Source organism: Corythoichthys intestinalis, chromosome 6 (assembly GCF_030265065.1).
Source record: "Corythoichthys intestinalis isolate RoL2023-P3 chromosome 6, ASM3026506v1, whole genome shotgun sequence".
Lineage (NCBI taxonomy): Eukaryota > Metazoa > Chordata > Actinopteri > Syngnathiformes > Syngnathidae > Corythoichthys > Corythoichthys intestinalis.
Genome location: NC_080400.1, coordinates 49892147 through 49916794, shown reverse-complemented (window position 1 = coordinate 49916794; position 24648 = coordinate 49892147). Strand labels below are relative to the sequence as shown.

Sequence of the window (24648 nt, the reverse complement as noted above, 5' to 3'; positions counted from 1 at the left end):
TTATTGACACACCTGACAGGACTGTTCAGACTATAAAAGAGCCATTCAGTTTTAACCTGGATGGGCTAAAAATCTGATTTTGACTTTGTGTCTGAGCAAGGCCCAAGTTGCTTGACTCATGGCTGTAATTACAGTGGTATGAAAAAGTATCTGAAGCTTTCGGAATTTCTCACATTTCTGCATAAAATCACCATCAAATGTGATCTGATCTTTGTCAAAATCCCACAGATGAAAATACAGTGTCTGCTTTAACTAAAACCACCCAAACATTTATAGGTTTTCATATTTTAATGAGAATAACATGCGAACAATGACAGACGGGAGGAAAATAAGTAAGTGAATCCTCTGCCTAAGGAGACTTAAAGAGCAATTGAAACCAATTTTTACCAAACATTTTAAGTCAGGTGTGTGTCCAATCGCTGATGAGTGTTTTAAAGCTGCCCTGCCCACTGTAAAACACAAACCTGGTAAGAAATGTATTGATGAGGGAGCATTGTCTGATGTGCATCATGGCTTGGTAAAAAGAGCTATCTGAAGACCTGTGATCAAGAATTGTTGATTTGTATAAAGCTGGGAAAGCATACAGAAGCATCTCTAAAAGTCTGGATGTTCATCAGTCGACAGTCAGAGAAGTTGTCTTCAAATGGAGAGAGTTTGGCACTGTTGCTTCTCTCCCAAGGAGTGGCCGTCCACCAAAGATGATCCCAAGAGTTCAGCGCAGAATACTCAGAGCGGTAAAAAAGAACCCTAGAGTGTATGCTAAAGACTTACAGAAATCACTGGCACAGTCCAATATCTCTGTACACACATCAATGGGAGTTCATGGGAGGACTCCATGAAGGAAGCCACTGCTGTCTAGAAAAAAACATTGTTGCTCTTGTTTGCAAAAAGGCACTTGGACCACCCACAGAAGTTTTGGCAAAATATGTAACATAATAAGACTTACAAAAATCACTGGCACAGTCCAATATCTCTGTGCACACATCAATTATATGTACAACTATGGCCAAGAATGGTGCTCATGGGAGGACCCCACAGAGAAAGCCACTGCTGTCTAAAAGAAAAAAACGTTGTTTGGGAGTAACACACAACGTCATGTGTGGAGGAAAAATGGAGCAGCTCACCAACATCAACACCTCATCCCCACCTTGAAGCATGGTGGAAAGGGAGCATCATGATTTGGGGCTGTTTAGCCACCTCAGGGCCTGGACAACTTGCAGTCATTAATGGAAGAATTAATTCAAAAATTCATAAGGATGTTTTGCAAGAAAACCTGAGGCCGTCTGTCAGACAGTTGAAGCTAAAAAGAGGATGGATGCTGACAAGACAATGATCCAAAACACAGAAGTAAATCAACTTCAGAATGGTTTCAGAAGAACAAAATACAAGTTCTGGAGTGGCCAAGTCAAAGTCCAGACTTGAACCCCATTGAGATGCTGTGGCATGACCTAAAGACAGCGATTCATGCCAGACCGAACTACACCAGTTTTGTAGAGGAGAATGGGCCAAGATTAGTCCTGATCAATGTGTCAGAATGATCTGCAGCTACAGAAGCGACTGGTTGAAGTTATTGCTGCCAAAGGGGCGGGCACAAAATATTAAATGTGATTATTTACTTACTTATTTTTCCCCCTTCTGTCATTGTTTGCATACTATCCACATTAAAATATTAAAACCTATAAATGTTTGGGTAGTTTTAGTTAAAACAGTTTTTCATCAGTGTGATTTTGACAAAGATCAGCTCACATTTGATGGTGATTTTATGCAGAAATGTGAGAAATTCCAAAAGGTTTAGATACTTTTTCATACCACTTTAGCTGTGGATCACTGCAAGAAACTTGTGTCAAGCTATGCTTCACGTCTAAAGGAGGTTATTGTTGCAAAGGATTTTGTACTGAGTACTAAAGTTATACAGTGCCTTGCAAAAGTATTCGGCCCCCTTGAATCTTGCAACCTTTCGCCACATTTCAGGCTTCAAAAATAAAGATATGATATTTAATTTTTTTGTCAAGAATCAACAACAAGTGGGACACAATCGTGAAGTGAAACAACATTTATTAGATAATTTAAACTTTTTTTAACAAATAAAAAACTGAAAAGTGGGGCGTGCAATATTATTCGGCCCTTTTACTTTCAGTGCAGCAAACTCACTCCAGAAGTTCAGTGAGGATCTCTGAATGATCCAATGTTGTCCTAAACGACCGATGATGATAAATAGAATCCACCTGTGTGCAATCAAGTCTCCGTATAAATGCACCTGCTCTGTGATAGTCTCAGGGTTCTGTTTAAAGTGCAGAGAGCATTATGAAAACCAAGGAACACACCAGGCAGGTCCGAGATACTGTTGTGGAGAAGTTTAAAGCCGGATTTGGATACAAAAAGATTTCCCAAGCTTTAAACATCTCAAGGAGCACTGTGCAAGCCATCATATTGAAATGGAAGGAGCATCAGACCACTGCAAATCTACCAAGACCCGGCCGTCCTTCCAAACTTTCTTCTCAAACAAGGAGAAAACTGATCAGAGATGCAGCCAAGAGGCCCATGATCGCTCTGGATGAACTGCAGAGATCTACAGCTGAGGTGGGAGAATCTGTCCATAGGACAACAATCAGTCGTACACTGCACAAATCTGGCCTTTATGGAAGAGTGGCAAGAAGAAAGCCATTTCTCAAAGATATCCATAAAAAGTCTCGTTTAAAGTTTGCCACAAGCCACCTGGGAGACACACCAAACATGTGGAAGAAGGTGCTCTGGTCAAATGAAACCAAAATTGAACTTTTTGGCCACAATGCAAAACGATATGTTTGGCGTAAAAGCAACACAGCTCATCACCCTGAACACACCATCCCCACTGTCAAACATGGTGGTGGCAGCATCATGGTTTGGGCCTGCTTTTCTTCAGCTGGGACAGGGAAGATGGTTAAAATTGACGGGAAGATGGATGCAGCCAAATACAGGAACATTCTGGAGGAAAACCTGTTGGTATCTGCACAAGACCTGAGACTGGGACGGAGATTTATCTTCCAACAGGACAATGATCCAAAACATAAAGCCAAATCTACAATGGAATGGTTCAAACATAAACTATCCAGGTGTTAGAATGGCCAAGTCAAAGTCCAGACCTGAATCCAATCGAGAATCTGTGGAAAGAGCTGAAGACTGCTGTTCACAAACACTCTCCATCCAACCTCACTGAGCTCGAGCTGTTTTGCAAGGAAGAATGGGCAAGAATGTCAGTCTCTCAATGTGCAAAACTGATAGAAACATACCCCAAGCGACTTGCAGCTGTAATTGGAGCAAAAGGTGGCGCTACAAAGTATTAACGCAAGGGGGCCGAATAATATTGCACGCCCCACTTTTCAGTTTTTTATTTGTTAAAAAAGAGTAAATTATCCAATAAATTTTGTTCCACTTCACGATTGTGTCCCACTTGTTGTTGATTCTTGACAAAAAATTAAAATTTTATATCTTTATGTTTGAAGCCTGAAATGTGGCGAAAGGTTGCAAGGTTCAAGGGGGCCGAATACTTTTGCAAGGCACTGTACTTACCTGAGTGGTTGAATAATTTTGTCAATGAAGTAATCACAGAGAGGGGGAGATTGGAATATTACCCAAAATATTTTTTTTAATTTGTTGTATTTGCCTATTTGACGTGTCATTATTTAATGTGATGATAAACAAGATGAAAAATGAATGTCAAACTCGCAAAAACACTTATCTACTCGGGTGGTTGAATCATTTTTAACATAACTGTAATTAGCCTAAGGGATCTCATACTTTTTCCACCTATCATTGTGACTCTTTACATATTGTGTCGAATAAAACAGGTTTTATTTCTGCAGTGATGGGACTTGGATGAACAAAACATTTTAAGACAAATTTAAACGGAATCTCAAAGGGTTCACATACTTTTCTTGCAATTGTGTCTCAAAAAATCAGACCGGAAGTCCCCCCCAAAAATCAATCTAGGCAATCCTAATTTGTTTTTGCTTACTTTACAGGAGCAAGACATACGACATGCTGCAATACTACCAGAACCAAATTCCCTACTGAGCTCGCCACGGCGTTACAAGGCAGCAATAACTCCATTTTAGTCGTTTACCAAGAGAGCTAGTTGAAATCACCCTTCGAGTGTTCACCATCATAATCATCACTCCAGTGCACTTTATTTCTCACAGTATTCCCACGTTATCATCAAACAAGCTGCAGTGTTTTGGTCTATTATCTTTGTATTATTTATCAGGCCACGAGGAAAAATCATTCTGTAAGTGGCGCGTTACATTCCAGAGGGGCACACATGTGCATTCTGGGAACTTTGAGAGACCAAATCAGAGGATGAGCTTTTTTTCCCCCCTCCCCCTTACAGTATTCAGTCCAGGGGTGTCCAAACTACGGCCATTGGGTCAAATTATGAAAATGTTATTGAATATGGCCCATACAAGAAGCTTAAATTCATCCTACATTGTTTCACTTCTCAGATTTAACATTAGATTGAATCAGTCACTTAAATAGGACCTCTCCATTAGCTCAGACATGCTGGAATCAATGTAGGAAATTAGAATTTCAGTATTTTGTTTTAAGGAAGTTTATATGTTTAAAAAAAATCCAATAATGATAAATGCTGCGTGTGATTTTCTCAATTATTGTCTCTTTCGTCTGCAAACTTTCAGCAGTGTAAATATAAAATTGCAATATCCTGACACTGCTGGATTATTTAGTTGCTTGTAGCCCTTTACTCATTCACTGCTAATCGACACTTACAGAAGTCAAATCTATTTCAGCTGGCGTTAAGTGCTCATGTTTCACTACTATTGATGGTGACAGATGTTCAATCCAGTTTGACCTCCCAGTCAAAATGGGTTGGACGCCTGTGTTGAGGTGGTTGCAGCTCAACGTTGCATTCGTAGGAAGAATTGACGGAGAATAAGTTGTCTTTTAGCCAAAACTTGGCGTGTTTAATTTCCATTGACATGCGGATACATCCTCTCTCATTGCTGTCTTCACAGGCAATCCCACAAATCAAAGTCATCAAAGTCAAACACAAAGAAGTAATAAATCTAGCACTTTAGACAATTAAGTCCCATCCTGCCATCTTGTGGCGAAAAGATAATATGTCAATAATAACAGGCAATAGGAACATTATTTCAACAACAACTGAGGACACATTTATGAATACAAAACATTTCCTCCACCATTTCTCTCAACAGCCTGTCACCGACAATGGCAGCCAATGAGTTATTACCTAGTTGGCCCTTGCATCCTTTGATTTTTCTGAAAATTTGGACACCCCTGATTTAGCTACTTTTTTAAACGTATTTAACTTTACGTGTAAAAGAGAACCTCCTCTTTACATTATTTGCTGTAAATCATTTTGTGACACTTCTCGGACCTGAAAAAATAAAAAAAAAACAAGCCATATCTTACTTGACGCGAGCAACCCTCGTTATGCAAAAATGATCCACGTGCTGTGTTTTGAGGTTTGTTTTTCCAATGTGAAAATGTGCAATTTGTCCCGACTTGACTCATCCAGGACCACTATGGAGAAATGTCCTTATGCGAGCAAGCAGACTTCTTAAGAATTGTACCTTCAACCCATGCTCATCGACAATAGGCACATTAATAAACCTCTGTTTCTTCTGTGAAATGTTTTTTGTTTTCAATGTTTGTAGGTTCATTCCACTGTTGTCAACTGTCACAGCTCCAAAATAAAAGTGTCATCGGAGTCTTTCTTGAGGCTTTTTTTTTTCTTCATTTTTCTACGTTGACACCCTCTGAAAGTATTTTTTGGGGGGGAAATTTATACAATTTGTAGCTCTTTCCACGGGAAAAAATATGAAAGCTACTAGGGTTGTTCCGATCATGTTTTTTTGCTCCCGATCCGATCCTGATCGTTTTAGTTTGAGTATCTGCCGATCCCGATTTTTCCCGATCCGATTGCTTTTTTTTGCTCCCGATTCAATTCCAATCATTCCCGATAATTTTCCCCGATCATATACATTTTGCCAGTGCATTAAGAAAAAAATGAATAAAACTCGGACGAATATATACATTCAACATAAAGTACATAAGTACTGTATTTGTTTATTACGACAATAAATCCTCAAGATGGCATTTAAATTATTAATTCTTTCTGTGAGAGGGATCCACGGATAGAAAGACTTGTGACTTTGTATATTGTGACTAAATATTGCCATCTAGTGTATTTGTTGAGCTTTCAGTAAATGATACTGTAGCCATGCCCAAATACATGATGGGAAGTGGAACCATGACTGTGCGTAGTGCTACCAATTGATATATCTTCTCTGCGTTGGGAAATAAGGTGTTAAGAAAAAGATCAATTACTACCTTGCTTCCCCACATTGCTTCCCATGATATTTCTAATCGTAGGGAGAGGGATTGTAAGGCTTTAGCCAATTAAAAAAAGGCTCCAAAGGCTGCCAAAATTCACTCTACTCATTTTACGCTGCCTTTTATCTCTCTATATAGGTAAAACGGCGCCATTACAGATTGAGCGCGACAATGCGTGAGTGGGTCGTGCAGTGCATGCATTAATTGCATTAAATATTATAACATGATACATTTTTTAAAAAAATTAATTACCGCTGTTATCGGGATAAATTTGATAACCCTACCTTAAGCCTGAACTAAAGACTCTGGATGAGTGTAAGATATTATGTATGTAACGTTAAATACAATTAGAAAACGATTTAATTAAAAGAATGTATATATTAAAAAAAGGCATGGCCGATATATTTTTGCCGATTCCGATACTTTGAAATGACGTGAGATGTCGATCGATCGGGACATCTCTAAAAGCTACATATAGTACTTTCAACGGAAGCATATTGCTGCCAATAAAAAAAAAGTCCAATATCACGTTTTTACATGATACCTATCATGTAAAAATGATAATTATGTAAAAACTTTAAAACTATCATGTGAAAATGTGATACTATCGTAAAAACGTGAAAACTAATGTGAAAACGTGATACAGTTCCATCATGTAAATGGTAAAAATTCTATGCCAAGGATGTAGGTTTGCATTGGGACGGTAGAGACATAACACTATCAACTTTTCAGGATGCTCAAATTGTCCCCACCAACTTTTAAGCAACGTTATTTGCATTATGTAATGAGTTCAGTTATATAGGTAATTTAGACTGCCTTCCCATACATTGCAAGGATAGAATAGACCCTACCATTATTAAGTGAATTATTTTCACTATGTTCAGACTTACATTTATCCCTTTTCACATGCTAAAGTGCCAGTCCATCCCCCCCAACCGCACGTTGATTGGCTGATGACTTGAACAGACTCACGCTCGCTCTCCTGGAAGTGCCGTCAGTTTGACAGTCCCAAAAGTCACGAAAGTGAGAGCGATTCCGCCTGTGTGATTTGGGGTTTCACGCGGTTCCCTTTCATGGTTTAATTGTCCCATATGATTTTTTTTTTTGTTATATACTCCAGTTCGCTGGAGTCGAGAGGGAGCGACCCTGCCGCTGGCCGAGAGAAGACTTGCTATGCTATGCTACATGATGGTTTGTTTGTTTTTTTGGTTTTGTTTTTGTTTTTTGCGAACATACATGCATGCAAACTGCTGCTTCATAGAACAGTAAGTTGACAAAAAATTGACACATACAGATGCATTCATTATATTGCAAAATAAAAGAAATTAATAAAAAAACAACAAACTATACAGTTTAACATGTAAAAATAAAGCTATACTACAGTGTATCACAAAAGTGAGTACATCCCTCGCATTTCTGCAGATATTTAAGTGTATCTTTTCATGGAACAACCAGGGGTGAAAGTGGGCCAGAACGGTCAGGAACGCAGTTCCGGTATAAGATTCAGAGCCAGAACGCAGTTCCGGTATAAGATTCAGGGCCGGAGTGCTGTTCCGGTACATGGTGCTTTGATTCCGAAAATATGACAGCAACTGTCAAAACGCTCTGTACACAAGTGTTAACAAAAACCATAATAAAGTGCAAGTGTAGCGTAATCAGTTTCCACCAATATGTATTATTGATTTTATTCCACGGACGGCATGGAGGTATCCCCAGCTGCTGCAGTTATCCGAGTCTGACGATGATGAGTCAAGTCAATGTTCGAATGCATACAGCAAAACAAAACGCCTGGACTCATATCCGTTCAATTGGCTGACATACTGACATGTGATCAGCAGACATGGTTAGCTCTGATTGGTTCAAATGTGCATGTTTTCTGGAACAGCAAAAAAAAAAAAAAAAAAAGCTTGTTTAATTGATGTGACAAAAAAAGGGCAATGCAACATAAAATGGATCAAATCTTTAAGAGTTAAGAGAGAACGAAAGAGTTGAGGAGGCTTATTATCATATATAGTTTTATTTGCTCTGATGGGGAGGTTCAGAACATCTTAGCTATCAATGTGCACTTTGTACTTATATTTTTTCATTTATGTTAGGCTACTTATTCATTTCCTTATGATTTAAAATGTCAATGTTTGCGCGATCTTCAAAATATATTCTGTTTCACTCTGCATAATATAAGTCATTTGTGCTTATTTTTCTGAATGTATGTTACTTATATCTTTATTATTAAAAAATAAGTACAGTGGGGAGAACAAGTATTTGATACACTGCCGATTTTGCTGGTTTTCCCACTTGCAAAGCATGGAGAGGTCTGTAATTTGGATCATAAGTTCTCTTCAACTGTGAGGGACGGAATCTAATACAAAAAAAAAAAAAAACAGAAAATCACGGTGTATGATTTTTAAATAATAAATTTGCATTTAATTGCATGGAATTAGTATTTGATACATCACAAAAATCGAACTTAATTTTTGGTACAGAAACCTTTGTTTGCTATTACAGATACCAAACGTTTCCTGTAGTCCTTGACAAGGTTTGCACAGACTGCAGCAGGGATTTTGGCCCACTCCTCCATGCAGATCTTCTCCAGAGCCTTCAGGTTTCGGGGCTGCTGCCGGGCAACACGGACTTTCAGCTCCCTCCATAGATTTTCTATCGGGTTCTGACCTGGTGACTGGCTAGGCCACTCTAGGACCTTAAGATGCTTCTTACGGAGCCACTCTTTAGTTGCCTTGGCTGTGTGCTTTGGGTCGTTGTCATGCTGGAAGACCCAGCCACAACCCATCTTCAGGGCTCTCACTGAAGGAAGGAGGTTGTCAGCCAAGATCTGGCGATACATAGCCCCATCCATCCTCCCCTCAATACGGTGCAGTCGTCCTGTACCCTTGGCAGAGAAGCAGCCCCAAAAAAGGATGTTTCCTCCTCCATGTTTCACGGTTGGGATGGTGTTCTTGGGGTTGTACTCATCCTTCTTTTTCCTCCAAACACGACGAGCCGAGTTTAGACCAAAAAGTTCAATTTTGGTCTCATCCGACCACATGACCTTCTCCCATTGCTCCTCTGGATCATCCAGATGGTCAGTGGCAAACTTCAGACGTGTCTGGACATGCACTGGCTTCAGCAGCGGGACCTTGCCTGCGCTGTAGGATTTTAATCCATGACGGCATAATGGGTTTCCGATGGTTTTCTTCGAGACTGTGGTTCCAGCTCTCTTCAGGTCATTGACCAGGGCCTGCCGTGTAGCTCTGGGCTGATCCCTCACCTTCCTCATGATCAGTGATGCCCCAAGAGGTGAGATCTTGCATGGAGACCCAGAACGAGGCAGATTGACCGTCAACTTGAACTTCTTCCATTTTCTAATAATCGCTCCAACAGTTGTTACCTTCTCACCAAGCTGCTTGCTTATTTTCCTGTAGCCCATCCCAGCCTTGTGCAGGTCTATTATTTTATCCCTGATGTCCTTACACAGCTCTTTGGTCTTGGCCATTGTGGGTAGGTTGGAGTTTGTTTGTTTGAGCATGTGAACAGGTGCCTTTTATACAGGTAACAAGTTCAAACAGGTGCAGTTACTTCCGGTAATGAGTGGAGAACAGAAGGGGTTCTTAAAAAAAGAACTAAGAGCCGAAATATTTACTAGTTGGTAATGTATCAAATACTTATTTCATGCAGTTAAATACAAATTTATTATTTAAAAATTATACAATGTGATTTTCTGGATTTTTGTATTAGATTCCATCCCTCACAGTTGAAGAGAACTTATGATACAAATTACAGACCTCTACATAGCTTGCAAGTGGGAAAACCAGCAAAATCGGCAGTGTATCAAATACTTGTTCTCCCCACTGTAAATGTTCATATTAACTTCCATTTCAATGTATATCCCATGTTCTTAAGTAGTTAAAATTGAGATGTGGCATTTAGTATGTGAGGAAATGAGGGAAAATAAAAATTAGGAGATGGAGGTTGGGGTTATTGCTGTTTTGTTAACTTTTATTTAGCAAATCATTGAAAAAATACAATTTTGAATGAAAATAATAATAATAAATAAATAAAATTTCTGGCTCCGTGGCGACCTTCACGTCGGGGAGTTCCGGCAAGAAATTCTAGCCACTTTCACCCCTGGGGACAACATTGACAAAATGACATTTTGACACAATGAAAAGTAGTCTGTGTGCAGCTTATATAATAGAGTTAACTTATTTTCCCCTCAAAATGACTCAAAATATGGCCATTATTATCTAAACCCCTGGCAAAAAAAGTAAGTACACCCCTTTGAAAAAACATACATCCCTAAATGTTCAAATTGAGTACTGCTTGTCATTTTCCCCTTTAAAATGTCATGTGACTCGTTACAGGAGTGCTGTCAACATTGCTGCAGAGATTGAAGAGGTGGGGGGGGTCAGCCTGTTATTGCTCAGACCATACGCCGCACTCCTCATCAAATTGGTGTGCATGGCTGTCACCCCAGGAGGAAGCCTCCTTAATTCCACCAACATGCATTCCATGGAGGAAACAGAGCTGAGGGACCTGGGGTTCGCCGGGTCAATCACTGGTGCAGAAGTCGCCGAGGTAGTGAAATTACTCCGCGGCGTGGCCATCGGGGGCAGTGTCTTTGGAATGGCAAACCGGGTGGTGGTCCCTATCTGTCCTAAGAAAGGTGACCAGTGGGTTTGTTCCAACTATCAGGGGATTATACTCCTCAGCCTCCCTGGGAAAGTCTACGCCAGGGTACCGGAAAGGAGGGTCCGGTCGATAGTTGGACCTCAGATCGAAGTGGAACAATGTGGTTTTCCTCCTGGCCATAGAACCACGGACCAGCTCTTTACCCTCGCGAGGGTTCTTGAAGGGGCATGGGAGCTTGCCATTTCAGTCCACATGTTTTGTGGATTTGGAGAAGCCTTATGACAGTGTCCCCAGGGGGCATCCTTCGGGAGTATGGGGTCCTTCTACCACAGGAGTATGAGTGTGGTCCATGTGGCCGGCAATAAGTCGGACCTGTTCCCGGTGAGAGTTAGACTCCGCCAGGGCTGCCCTTTGCCACCGGTTCTGTTTGTGACTTTCATGGACAAAATTTCTAGGCGCAGCCGGGTGGTGGAGGGGGTCGAGTTCTGTGGTGGGAGGATATCATCTCTGCTTTTTGCAGATGATGCGGTCCTTCTAGCTCCATCGCTCTCGCTGGGACAGTTCGCAGCCGAGTGTGAAGTGGCTGGATGAGAGTCAGCACCTCCAAGTTTGAGACCATGGTTCTCAGCTGGAAAAGGGTGGATTGCTTGCTCCAGGTCAGTGGTGAGTCCCTGCCCCAGCTGGAGGAGTTTAAGTATCTCGGGATCTTGTTCACGAGTGAGGGTAGGTCGGAGCGTGAGATTGACAGGCGGATTGGGGAGGCGTCCGGAGTGTTGCGGGCGCTTAACCAGTCTATCGTGGTGAAGAGGGAGCTGAGCCGGAAGGCGAAGCTCTCGATTTACCAGTCGATCTACATTCCTACCCTCACCTATGGTTACGAGCTGTGGGTCGTGACCGAAAGCACAAGATCCCGGATACAAGCGGCCGAAATGAGTTTCCTCCACAGGGTGTCCGGGCTCTCCCTTAGAGATACGGTGAGAAGCTCGGTCATCCGGGAGGGCCTCGGCATCGAGCCGCTACTCCTCCGCGTTGAGAGGAGCCAGCTGAGGTGGCTCGGGCATCCGGTTCGGATGCCTCCTGGACGCCTCCCCGGAGAGGTGTTCCGGGCATGTCCCACCAGCAGGAGGCCCCGTGGATGACCCAGGACACGCTGGAGAGTCCATGTCTCTCGGCTGGCCTGAGAATGCCTTAAGATCCCACCAGAGGATGGAATAATAATCACAAATCTTCCTCCATACTAGAGCTGGGAATCTTTGGGCACCTAACGATTCGATTACAATTCAGAGGCTCCGATTCGATTATAAAACGATTATTGATGCACCCCCTCACCCCCTTTTTTAATGTTTTGTACATTAGTTCCAAAATTGTTCAAAAATCCTATCAGGCTAAACCAAACTACTATTTCAGTATCAAGTTAACATATAACAGTAAACAAATATGCAAAAATAACAGTAAATAAAAAAACTCCAGTCCCCATTCTGTATCAGCAGCTTTAAACAACATTCAATTAATTTAATGTTGTGAATCAACTGTTACAGTTGTTAAAATTCTCCCGTTATTCCATAATTTCCCTCCTGTCTACTTGTGTCAAATTTTTTAAACTATTTCTTCATTTAAAGATAGATTCAAGACAAGATTCTGCCGATTTAGGAGTATTTTAGATAAAAAGTTAATTAGGTTCGCTACAACAGAGCCTTCTAGAGAGGTCTACTGCTTTAAGATGGCGACTGTTTACCTACGCCGGAAAGTCTGTCATTTCGCATCTCTGTTCAATAACACGTTTAACACCGACGTCGTCTGTCATTTTGCATCTAGTTCTACATATATATATCTACTGTAGCCGTATGTTTGTAGCAACTAGCAACTGGGCGTTGTTTGTAGCGGCTGTCGGCCGCAGTCAGGTATGATTGTTTTTCTATCTAGCGGCATGAGTTGAACATGATATTTACTCCCGGTCCGTTCCTCATTGCGTCCCAAAGACTGCGCTGAATGCGTTTTACTTCCGCTTTACCTGGTATAATTCAATAATTGGAATTTGGATATTTGTGAATCGTTCTCGAATCTTCCACGGCCGAATCGTGAATAATCTAAGAATCGGAAATTTCGCATGCCTCTATTCCATACTGTGTCATACCTCCATACTCAGTGACCATCTGATGTGGTTTGTTCTCAGATGAACAGCAAGCTGAGGAAGGAAGTTTTCATATAGAGGTTTGTTGAGAGAAATGGTGGAGGAAATGTTTTGTATTCATAAATGTGTCCTCAGTTGATGTTGAAATAATGTTCCTATTGCTTGTTATGATTGACATCTTTTCGCCACAAGATGGCAGGATGGGACTTAATTGTCTAAAGTGCTAGATTTATTACTTCTTTGTGTTTGACTTTGATGATTTGTGGGATTGCCTGTGAAGACAGCAATGAGAGAGGATGTATCCGCATGTCAATGGAAATTAAATACGCCAAGTTTTGGCTAAAAGACAACTTATTCTCCGTCAATTCTTCCTACGAATGCAACGTTGAGCTGCAACCACCTCAACAGGTTATGGGCCCAGGAGTCATTCGAAGGTAAAGTCAGTTTCCACCGTGTAGAAGGTCGCGAAGGACAGCGTGCTCACGGACTGCTGATTAGCGGAAAAAGCTAACAAGCAACATGGATCCACGAGGAACAAGTAGGTTACCTCGACTGGCATTTGATGGAGATGAAGCTAAATATGAACTCTGGGAAACTAAAATGTTGGGACATTTTCATCTAATCGGGCTAAAGAAGACAGTGCTGGTAGGACCAACCACTGAAGCAGAGAGAGAAAATTATGAAATGAAAAATGCGGACGCGTATGCTGAAATGATTCAACTTCTTGATGATAAAAGCCTTTCATTAATAATGAGAGATGCGCCAAATGACGGAAGAAAAGCTCTGAAAATATTAAGAGAATATTATGCTGGGAAGGGAAAACCCAGGATTATAAATTTGTACACCATGCTAACATCTCTTCAAAAGCGAACCGAAGAAAGCATAGTGGACTACACAATAAGAGCTGAGACCGCCATCACAGCATTGCGACATGCAGGTGAAACAATGGCAGATGGTCTACTTATCGAAATGGTCTTGAAGGGGCTGCCAGAAAGTTACAAGCCATTTACAATTCATGTGGCGCATACTGATGAGAACATGACATTTGCAGAATTCAAAACCAACCTCCGAAGTTTTGAAGAAACGGAAAAGTTAAATGCAGCAGAATCAAGCGACAGAGTGATGAAGACTCAAGCAAGAGCTTCAAAGCAAGCCACAAAAGCAAACGCTCGTGACTGGATCAAAGACGACACAGAGTTGGTGTGCTTCAAATGTGGGATCAAAGGCCACCGTGCAAAATCATGTCGACAAAAGACATGGTGTAGTCGGTGCAAAACGGACACGCACAAAGACACCACTTGCAGACGCAAGGAAAAACCGGACGGAGCGAGAAAAATTGCTGAAGATGGAGATCCTGACTTCGCGTTCAAGGTGAGAGATGAACAGCCCGACACCAGGCGGCAGGATACACACAGCATCTGGGATCGAGGTCTGATGGTGGACACGGGAGCGACAGCTCATATCATCACTGACGTGACCAAGTTCAAAAGCTTCCAGGAGACGTTCAAACCAGAGAACCACAGCGTCGAGTTGGCAGATGGTACCCGGTGCAGTGGAGTCGCAATCAAAAGAGGAGATGCGGTGTGCTACCTGATTGACAACGGATGACATGATAGCTGATATCATGACAAAACCTGTAACAAAGTTAAAATTGAAGAAGTTTGACAGTGTTATTTTTGGAATTTGACATTTAAAAGTTCATTTGGTTGTTGAAAAGGCCATCAACATGAGAACAAGAGGGGTGGGGGGGGGGGAGAAATGGTGGAGGAAACGTTTTGTATTCATAAATGTGTCCTCAGTTGATGTTGAAATAATGTTCCTATTGCTTGTTATGATTGACATATTATCTTTTCGCCACAAGATGGCAGGATGGGACTTAATTGTCTTAAGTGCTACATTTATTACTTCTTTGTGTTTGACTTTGATGACTTTGATTTGTGGGATTGCCTGTGAAGACAGCAATGAGAGCGGATGTATCCGCATGTCAATGGAAATTAAATACGCCAAGTTTGGGCTAAAAGACAACTTATTCTCCGTCAATTCTTCCTACGAATGCAACGTTGAGCTGCAACCACCTCAACAAGGTTGAAGGAAGAAAAGAGGCAAAGACTGACTGAGTCACAGCCAGAAAGTGTTGATGACAGTGTTGCTTTCTATTCACTATTCCCCCCTCCCTGTTAATGTCTGTCAACGACACAGCCAACTATACTGTGAAGCTGGTTAAAATGGAAGTTGTGTTGTTGTAAGGTGTATTAAATACTTGTTCATGTGCCCCTTCTTGATTTATGAGCACTTGCCCCTCTCTGCACGGCCCTGCCATTGACTATGATAGACGTTCAATCAATCATATTACTGTTCCTTCTCTATTAAAGATAATTAAAAGAAAAATGTTCTGAATTAAATGTGGGCATTATCTACAGCACCACTACTCGTTTGTTCCAAAGTTTCTTTTGAATTCAAATCCAATGAACCTTAATCTTTCATGACATGAAATACTAGATGCACAAAGCACATTAGAAATCATTGTTTGTGTATGGAAAAGTTCCACAAGCGGGAGGACCATTTGGCAATATATTTATTATACACAGGTTTAAACTGACACAAAGATACAGAAAATAAAAATATTTGTGTAGAAAAAGGGACATTCAGAAGCAACGACCTGTGTCTTGAGTTAACAACGTACATTCAACAATCAACAAATGGCACGGAGAAAGTCAATGTTTTTAATAGCAGTATTCTCTCAAATCACAATAGTGCTTAAAAATGTTTTGTGTCATTCGTCACAACAAAAGTAGACTTTTTTTCTGTCCGATACAAAAATACATTAGATGAGGAATTGGACCCCAATCAGAAATTATTTTGCCAGTTCATATTTTTCCAATGTAATTTGTAAATATTGCAATGTATAAGGCAAAACAGCAGCTATTGTATTTTATCCACGCAGACCTCCACAGGAAAATTATAGGCAAGTCATTTTAAACTTCAATGGAAAAGAAATGCACACTTTCACAATGTTTCACTTACGTACACAAGTTGTAGACACCAGCCACTATAACACGGTCCCTTCTTAAAATTACAGAAGCATTGCTGTGCAATAATAAAGACTTTGAAATATCATTACCGCATTAGTCACATTTTCCCTTTCAGCCTTTAAAGTACCTGTGACACAAGAAAGCATATTTCATATTACACACGGAATTTTACTGTATGCTCCCGAATGAAATGGACCACTTTGATGTGTGCAGAAGCGATCGATATATTTATTCAATTTTTTGAATATCACGCTATGAAAATGAGACTTCCGGCCTCAGTCTTGGATTGAGGAAGGCGATGATGTGACGTCAACAAGATACATGATCTTAACTATACTGCTGTATGAGAAGAACTAAGGATTGACCTGATTTTGCGGATTAATTTATTTTTCGTGTCACGCCAGCCCAATGTGCTGCAGGCTTTTGTTGCTACACCAGGAGTGTGGTGTGAGGCTTTTTGGATTTCGAAACCGCGAATAAAGGGCAAAAAAAATCTAACAACAGAGGGAGCATTGGACGTACGAGGAAGTGAGTAAACTACTTGTTCTGCTTGGGCTCGGGCAGCCACGCCCTCAGACTTCGGCCGGTTTGTCCACCGAGAAACCCATTTTCGGTGTTCGTTGCCCTGCTGCGTCCCCGGGCGACGAGCACTGCCTGCCTGCCGGAGCCGCAGCAGGGCAACGACGAGCCGAAACTTGCTTGCCACTGGAGGCTGGCCGATCGGTGAAGGCAATCGTCGCTGTGTTTGACATGAGTCAAGGTAGTTTTGTGTGATTTTTAAAAGGCGAGGAAGAGACGCTGTGTTCGGTTTAGCATGTAGCCTCGCTCCGAGTCCCCGCTGGGAAATGACATGAGCCGGACTAACTGCAGTGCATAAAATACCGTTCGGTAGGTTTAAGAAGTCGGCAGTTTTGACCATTATGCAGTAATTTAACCCTGTTGTAAGGAATAAATGCATTTTTAATATTTCATATTTTATTTAGCACAAGACATTTGTCATAACCATACATTTTTTTTTTTTTAGCAATTGGGGAAAAATACTTGGACACAAAGAATATCCTGTAAAAATATTGAATAAAAACAATGATGACATTTTGCTGCTCTCTTGCATTTTGCTTGTTCTGAATCTACCCCATTGGGCTGAATTCTAAATCCGCTGGAATCATTACTCTGCCAGCAACCTCACCCAGATGGAGGCGCTAGAGTGCTATAATAACAGGAGGAGCTAAACGGCAGATTTAAAGACTCATTTTTTCGGCATCTGCGCTTTGCAAAACAGTTGCATATAGTCGAATCGTCTCAAAATATGATTTTAATTCCAATAATAATGATATTTAATATTTTCTGTGGTGTCACATGCACTTTAAAAAAAAGAGTGAAGAAGTTGATGCATCAACAGAGCAACGCATGAAATCAATAGTATGAAAAAGATGCGAGCAGGTATACAAAACAAGTTTGTTTTTTTCCATTAAATATGAACGATAAAAGACAAGTGATTTCCAATAAACGTACAGAGAAAAAATTAATCCCATATATTCACACTTCAAATGACAAATTTCAAGTTTCCAACATTGTTCCATGTGACATGTTAACAATTGTGATGGTATGAACTGCTGATTGCAGTATAAATATGTACTGTAGGCTAAGCTAAGCTGGGCACTGGTACATTTGGAAAAATGATGCGCTTTCAAATATCAGGTTTTGGTTACTTGACAAATTTTCTTTTCCTTAATGGACTTTTGTCAATTGTGGCAGTGAACAGATTAGAGCTTACAAGAAATAGGCTCATTACAGAGATTGTCTTAAAGAGTTCGGATTTCCTTCATTATGTGTAGACACCTTTAGATATACGCGCTCTCGTACCAATATGAGCCACAAACTGGTAAAAGAAGAAAAAAATCTGCCTGACACGTCATGAAAAAGGATATGTTATCAAAACATACACACTACACAAATATTTTTTCCACTTTTAAAATAGTTGTATTCAAAATACATAAAATTTTGTTTTTCAAGTCAAAGCTATGAAAATGCCTTTGGTCAACAAAAATATAAAATCAACCGGCTATAAATGTTACTGTACAGGGTTGAAAACACAAAATCCGGATCATGTAACTGATCATAATGGGGAAAGCTGATACACCAAGTATCTAGTAATCAGTTTCTCATTTGGAGAAATATTAAAGTGCTTTTACATTATTGACTCCCTCATGTGAAAGAACATCCAAAGAAAGGCAGATTGGCTTTTTTTTTTTTTTTTTATCTTACTTCGGAAAATGTACACGTTTGTTCAGAGGTGGAAAGATGCTAAATCATCATCATCGTAGTGTTTAGGACGGTCCTCTTAGAATATCCATCCTCACAGCCTAGAACTGAGTGAATAAATTAAAAATAGCAGCCTACTCACATAGCTGTGGACATGAACTAAGAGGAAGGTTCTTTATAAAAGACCTACTAGACGGACTGAGACGACGTACAGCATCAAGACGATAACACCAAAAAGAGGGGTTGATTTGTTTCTGAGAGAAGGACGAATCATAAAAAAGTGAACAAGTTAACTTCCTGTTCTTAGGACATCAAAGTTGCGTCGCTGACTGGGAGTCAAAGCTCCTTCAACCGGACACGTGGTTGGCGTCCTTCACTAGGACTTCCAGAGGACGTTTACCTACGTCTTCTTGTGTGCAGGCCCTGCCCGCTTAGGAAGTTTTCCCAACTATTGGGTTGTCCCTTAAAAATAAATACAAAGGTTCACAAAATGACCATTTCCTTGAGAAGATGCAGCAAGGTACCATGGTATGAAAAAGTATCTGAACCTTTTGGAGTTTCTCACATTTATGCATAAAAATCATCAAATGGATGACAAAAACAGTGTCTGCTTTAACTAAAAACACCCAAACATTCATAGGTTTTCATATTTTAATGAGGATAGTATGCAAATAATGACAGGGGGGGGAAGATAAGTAAGTGGACCATCACATTTAATATTTTGTGATCCCCCTCCCCCCCTCCCCCTTTTGGCTGCAATAACTTAAACCAGACGCATAATGTAGCTGCAGATCCGTCTGGCACATCGATCAGGACTAATCTTGGCCCATTCTTCTCTACAAAAATGCTGTAGTTCAGACAGATTCCTGGATGTCTGGCATGATTGGCTCTCTTTAGGTCATTCCACAGCATCTCAATGGGGTTCATGTCTGTACTTTGATTTGGCCACTCCAGAACGTGTATTCTGTTCTTCTGAAACCATTCTGAAGTTGATATATTTCTGTGTTTTGAATCATTGTTTTGTTGCAGTATCCTTCCTCTTTTTAGCGTCAACTGTCTGACAAACGGCCTGCAAAACCTCCTGATAAACTTTTAAATTAATTCCTCCATTAATGATTCCATGTTGTCCAGGCCCTGAGGCAGTAAAACAGCCCCAAATCATGATGCTCCCTCCAACATGCTTCACGGTGGGAATGAGGTGTTGATGATGGTGAGATGTTCCATTTTTCCTACACACATGACGTTGTGTGTTACTCCCAAACAACTTATATTTTGGTTTCATCAGTCCACAAAATATTTTGCCAAAACCTCTGTGGAGTGTCCAAGTGCCTTTTTGCAAACATTAAACGAGCAACAATGTTTTTTTAGACAGCAGTGGCTTCCTCCGTGCAGTCCTGCCATGACCACCATTCTTGGCCATAGTTTTACGTATAGTTGATGTGTGCACAGAGATATTGGACTGTGCCAATGATTTCTGTAAGTCTTTAGCAGACACTCTAGGGTTCTTTTTTACCTTTCTGAGTATTCTGTGCTGAACTCTTGGTGTCATCTTTAGTGGACGGTCACTCCTAGGGTCAGGAGCAACAGTGCCAAACTCTCTCCATTTGTAGACAACTTCTCTGACTGTCGATTGATGAAAATCCAGACTTTTAGAGATGCTTTGTTTTTTTAATCCTTTCCCAGTTTTATACAAATCAACAATCCTTGATCACAGGTCTCCAGACAGCTCTTTTGACCGAGCCATGATGCACATCAGACAATGCTTCTCATCGAGAAAATTCTTACTAGGTGTGTGTTATATAGTAGGCAGGGCAGCTTTAAACCACTCATCACTGATTGGGCACACACCTGACTTAAACTGTTTTGTAAAAATTGGTTTCAATAAGCTCCTTAGGCAGTTACTTATTTTTCCCCCTTCTGTCATTGTTTGCATGCTATCCTCATTAAAATACGAAAATCTATAAATGTTTGGATGGTTTTAGTTCAAGTAGACACTTTTTTCATCCGTGCGATTTTGACAAAAATCAGATCACATTTAATGGTGATTTAATGCAGAAATGTGACAAATTCCAAGAGGTTCAGATACATTTTCATACCACTATAAAGGAAGCTAAGCTGCGCATACTTACAAACTGCCATACTGTGCAGTCGTGTCACTTCGGAGCTCATGCTGCCTTTGAAGCTCCACCATGACGTTTCGGAGCTGTTTGAGGGTCTGAAAGGTCTCTTTGGGTTCCTGAATGGTGAACTTGGAGTATTCCTCCTGCTCTCGTTGGGGACCCTGGTATACTGCCATACTGGCACATGCATCTATGTAGAGAGGACGTAATTTTACGTAATGTTCTTTTAAAGGGAACCTCGGACTTTGAGTTGTCAGCTCAAATAAGCCACAATTGTTCTCTTTTCGAAAAAGATGTTATTAGAAACACAAAATATTGCCATTGATTTAAAAATCTATAATATGTAGTATATGTTTTGACCTACGGAGGGCGCCATGTTTTATGGACACTCGGGGTGATGACGCAGACTGTCACTGTCACTCGACGAATACTACCGGGTTACTGCAATTCCTTTTACGCCGCAAGGTTTACATGGGAACGGTAGGGACATAGCACTATCAACTTTTCAAGATGCTCAAACTGTCCCCACCAACTTTTAAGCAATCTTATTTGCATTATATAATGACTTCAGTTACATAGGCAATTTAGATCGTCTTCCCATATGTTGTAGGGACAGAATTGATTCTACCATTATTAAGTGAATTATTTTCATTATGTTCAGACTTACCCTTTTCACTTGCTGAATGTGCCGGTCCATTTTTTCCCCTTTAACGCACGTTTAATTGGCTGATGACCTGATTATTTTATTTAAAATTTATTTATTTATTTTCTACATTATGTATTTTAATATATTTTTATTTGCAGCCCCTATAGACATTTTTCAGATAATCATACATTATCATAATCGAAGTAAAACGTTTTCATTTTTTGTTGAGTTTGGCTGTGCTTGTGGACAAAAGCAATAGTGTTTTACCTGAAGGAAGGTTCAATTTTTAATTTTTTTTTGTTATCCTTTGACTAAGAAGTTTTTTTCAGTTATGTTTAATTTATATATTTAGACAGAATATGTTGAGTGGTCTTAATACAACTGTTTATCTTTTTTCGCATTCCTGGATAGTTAAGAGATCATAAACACGTTTGAATCTACTGTGTATAATAATATAATTGAAGTTATGTTAAAATTGCAATTTAATTTTAATTTGCTAATAAAATCCAGATCTTTATTTTGGAAGTTTTCAAATAGTTTCTTTTTCAGTTTTTGAAAACAAAGGTTTGAATCTAACAGTGCATCACCTGAACCAATACACATGAAAGTTGGTATAAGTCAATACATATTTATTTTGTATTGATCGTTTAGCCTATCAATTAATTAGGTTCATATTCTTGAGAAATATAGCCCTGACCCCCGTTCACCCAATCTGTCTGGTCTTATTAATTGTACATGCAGGTTATGCTGTTATATCGTCCCTACCAATGTTGAGACCAAACCTATGTATGCCCTTGGTCCAACACATGCGCTCGTCAGTTAAAAGTGGGCAGTACTTACTATTTGTGTTTTTATTGAGTCTTTTATTACCTTTTCATGCCTCATAATACGTTTTGCATGTGTTTCCCTCTCATACCTTTAAGCATTGTGTTTTCTTGTGGTAGCTGTGAATCACATTGTTGATCTTTTGATTTTTCTTAAGGCATCTTTAGCATGTTCTGTCTTTATGTATCTAAACAAAACAAGCTGAAAGCGTACGGTAGTACTTTGGGTGTCTAATTTGCCTCTTGTATGACGTTTCGCCGGTGTAGCACATTTTGGCAGAACACCTTTTTTTTTCTACTCTCGTCATGTCTCAGCCTGTCTTTCCTGTCCATTTTGCTTTTGCCGTCTTGTGAAATATCGACAGTGCTGTCATGCTCATATTGTTCCTCTAGGGTTCAAATTGAAAGGGTTGAACAGGTGACATGTTTTTGTCGCTAGAGTCATACTCTAGAAGCCTAGCAGCGTAACTATGTAACCTCACAGCCCTGCGACGTCAAAAACAATGGCGACCTACTAGTTAAACTAATTTTACAAATTGTATAAAAACGAAAATATCAATATCGAATTATTTTAAATTATAATAATGTTTATCTTTTAAAAATTACAAGTCTTTCTATCCGTGGATCCCTTTAAGACTTTGCAATGCCATTGTATTTTTCAGTCCTAAAATGTGAGCATGCTTTCCTTTGCTTTCAATCTTCAGAACTTGCTGTGGAATCAAACACTGATAGTGAAAGACTAAACCTATTTGAAAATTTATTACTAAATCTATTTTTTTAAGGTAATCACTGCAAAGCTAACATCTTTGGAGACACAGATTTTAAGTCTGGAGCAGTGTTTGTTTCCGTCAACGAGCACTTTTTTCATGACTATGACGAGACAATAACGAGCTAAAATCGTGTTTTGGGAGACTAAAACATAACGAGCCTAATGCCAGTTTTCGTCTGACGAGACGAGAACGAGACGGAAATGCTCTGTAGTTTCCGTCATGTGTTCACAGTATGTTACATTTGATGTGTAGTTAGCCTGCAACGTAGAAAGAAGTGTTTGGTTGTTTCACTCATGTGACGTGCCCCCTCCGGCTCTATGATGAAGCCTTCTGCTAGCAAACTGCTCATACAACATAGCTCCTCATTGACTGGGTGGGTGTGATTAATGCAATCATTTGTCATTCATAGTAGTGCTTTGTTTCTGTGCTCATTTAAATCTTGTAACTAAGATTAAGTTCATATTACACTTGTGTTGAGTCAAGAATGTTAACAAATGATGCAACACAATGTTGTGTTTTGCATTATAAAACCTGTACTCACTCCTTACCAAAATCACTAAGCCCCCCCGATCCACTCCTACGTTTCATGCTCTCTGCTAATTTCTGTGACGCAATCCTGACATTCTTCTCCACATAAATTGCTGACATTCACCGATCCCTGACTCAGTTTCTGGGACTTACCCTATTCCCTTTCATGTTCCTCTCATCAGCCCCCTCTCCAGATTTACCCTCCCTTCAATCCAGGCTATCTGTGACATCATCACCAAATCCAAACCCACTACCTGTCATCTTGATCCTTTTCCCACTGCCCTCATTAAAACCTGTCTTCCTCACTTGTCCCCCTCATCACCAATATCATTCAGTCCTCACTCATTTCCGGTACAGTTCCCTCATCTCTCAAAAGTGCTTCCTTCAAACCCATTCTTAAGAAACCCAGCCTAGATCCCGCCAATTTCAATAACCTCCACCCTATTTCAAACTTACTGTTCATTTCCAAAATTCTTGGAAAAACGTTGCACCCCAACTCCATAACCACCTAATTACCAATGACATTTACGAGCAGTTTCAATCCAGTTTCCACCCCCTCCATAGCACTGAAACAGCCTTACTCAAAATTACAAACGACCTCCTTATAGCTTCTGACTCTGGTCTATCATCAATCCTTGTTCTTCTCGATTTCACTGCTGCCTTCGACGCCATTTCCCACACAATCCTTCTCGACCGGCTCTCCTCCCTTGGCATCATCCACACACCCCATTCCTTGTTCGTGTCCAACCTGTCTGACCGCACTCAATTTTTCAAATTCGGCCCCCATAAAACCAGATTCCTCCGCTGGCGTGCCCCAGGGTTCTGTCCTGGGGCCGCTCCTCTTCATCATTTATATTGTCCCCCTCAGTTTCATCTTCCGCAAACACAACATTCATTTTTGCTGTTACGCATATGACACCCAGCTCTACATTTCCCCAAAACCAACCTCTTCCCTTCCACCCTCCTCCCTCACCCTCTGTTCAGAAGACATTAACTCTTGGGTCTCCTCTAACTTCCTCCTCTTCAATAGCTCAAAAACATAAGTCCTCCGCCTAGGAGCCACCGCCATGCTCTCTCATGACAATAACTTCTCTTTGACCATCAACAATGTACCGATCTCTCCTTCTACTCGGGTTAAGAGTTTGGGTGTCATCCTTGACAGCGCGCTCTCCTTCTGTTCTCACATCAATTACATTACCAGATCAGCCTACTTCAACTTCGTAACATTTCTCGTCTCCTCCCTTCTCTCACCTGCCATACCACTTCCACTCTGCTCTGTAGTCTAATCACCTCCCGGCTTGATTACTGTAATTCACTGCTCTTCGGTCTCCCGAATGAGTCTCTCCAAAAACTGCATCTCC

General features: G+C 40.5%; 2 protein-coding genes across 4 annotated transcripts in view; one reads left to right on the top strand and one right to left on the bottom strand.

Moving 5' to 3' along the window:
* LOC130917358 (phosphatidylinositol 4-kinase alpha-like) overlaps positions 1-5723 on the top strand; it is an 85656-nt gene extending 79933 nt beyond the window's left edge. For both annotated transcript variants that reach the window (XM_057838679.1, XM_057838678.1), the window contains exon 54: positions 4002-5723. In XM_057838679.1, the coding sequence (XP_057694662.1) occupies positions 4002-4053 (52 nt within the window). In that variant the 3' untranslated portion in view covers positions 4054-5723. The remainder of the gene's footprint in view (positions 1-4001) is intronic.
* A 9468-nt stretch (positions 5724-15191) lies between these two features.
* Positions 15192-24648, bottom strand: part of rasa2 (RAS p21 protein activator 2) — a 72401-nt gene continuing 62944 nt past the window's right edge. For both annotated transcript variants that reach the window (XM_057839452.1, XM_057839451.1), the window contains 2 exons: positions 20529-20709; positions 15192-18861 (listed from right to left, as the gene is read on the bottom strand). In XM_057839452.1, coding sequence (XP_057695435.1) covers positions 18831-18861; positions 20529-20709 — 212 coding nt within the window. In that variant the 3' untranslated portion in view covers positions 15192-18830. The remainder of the gene's footprint in view (positions 18862-20528; positions 20710-24648) is intronic.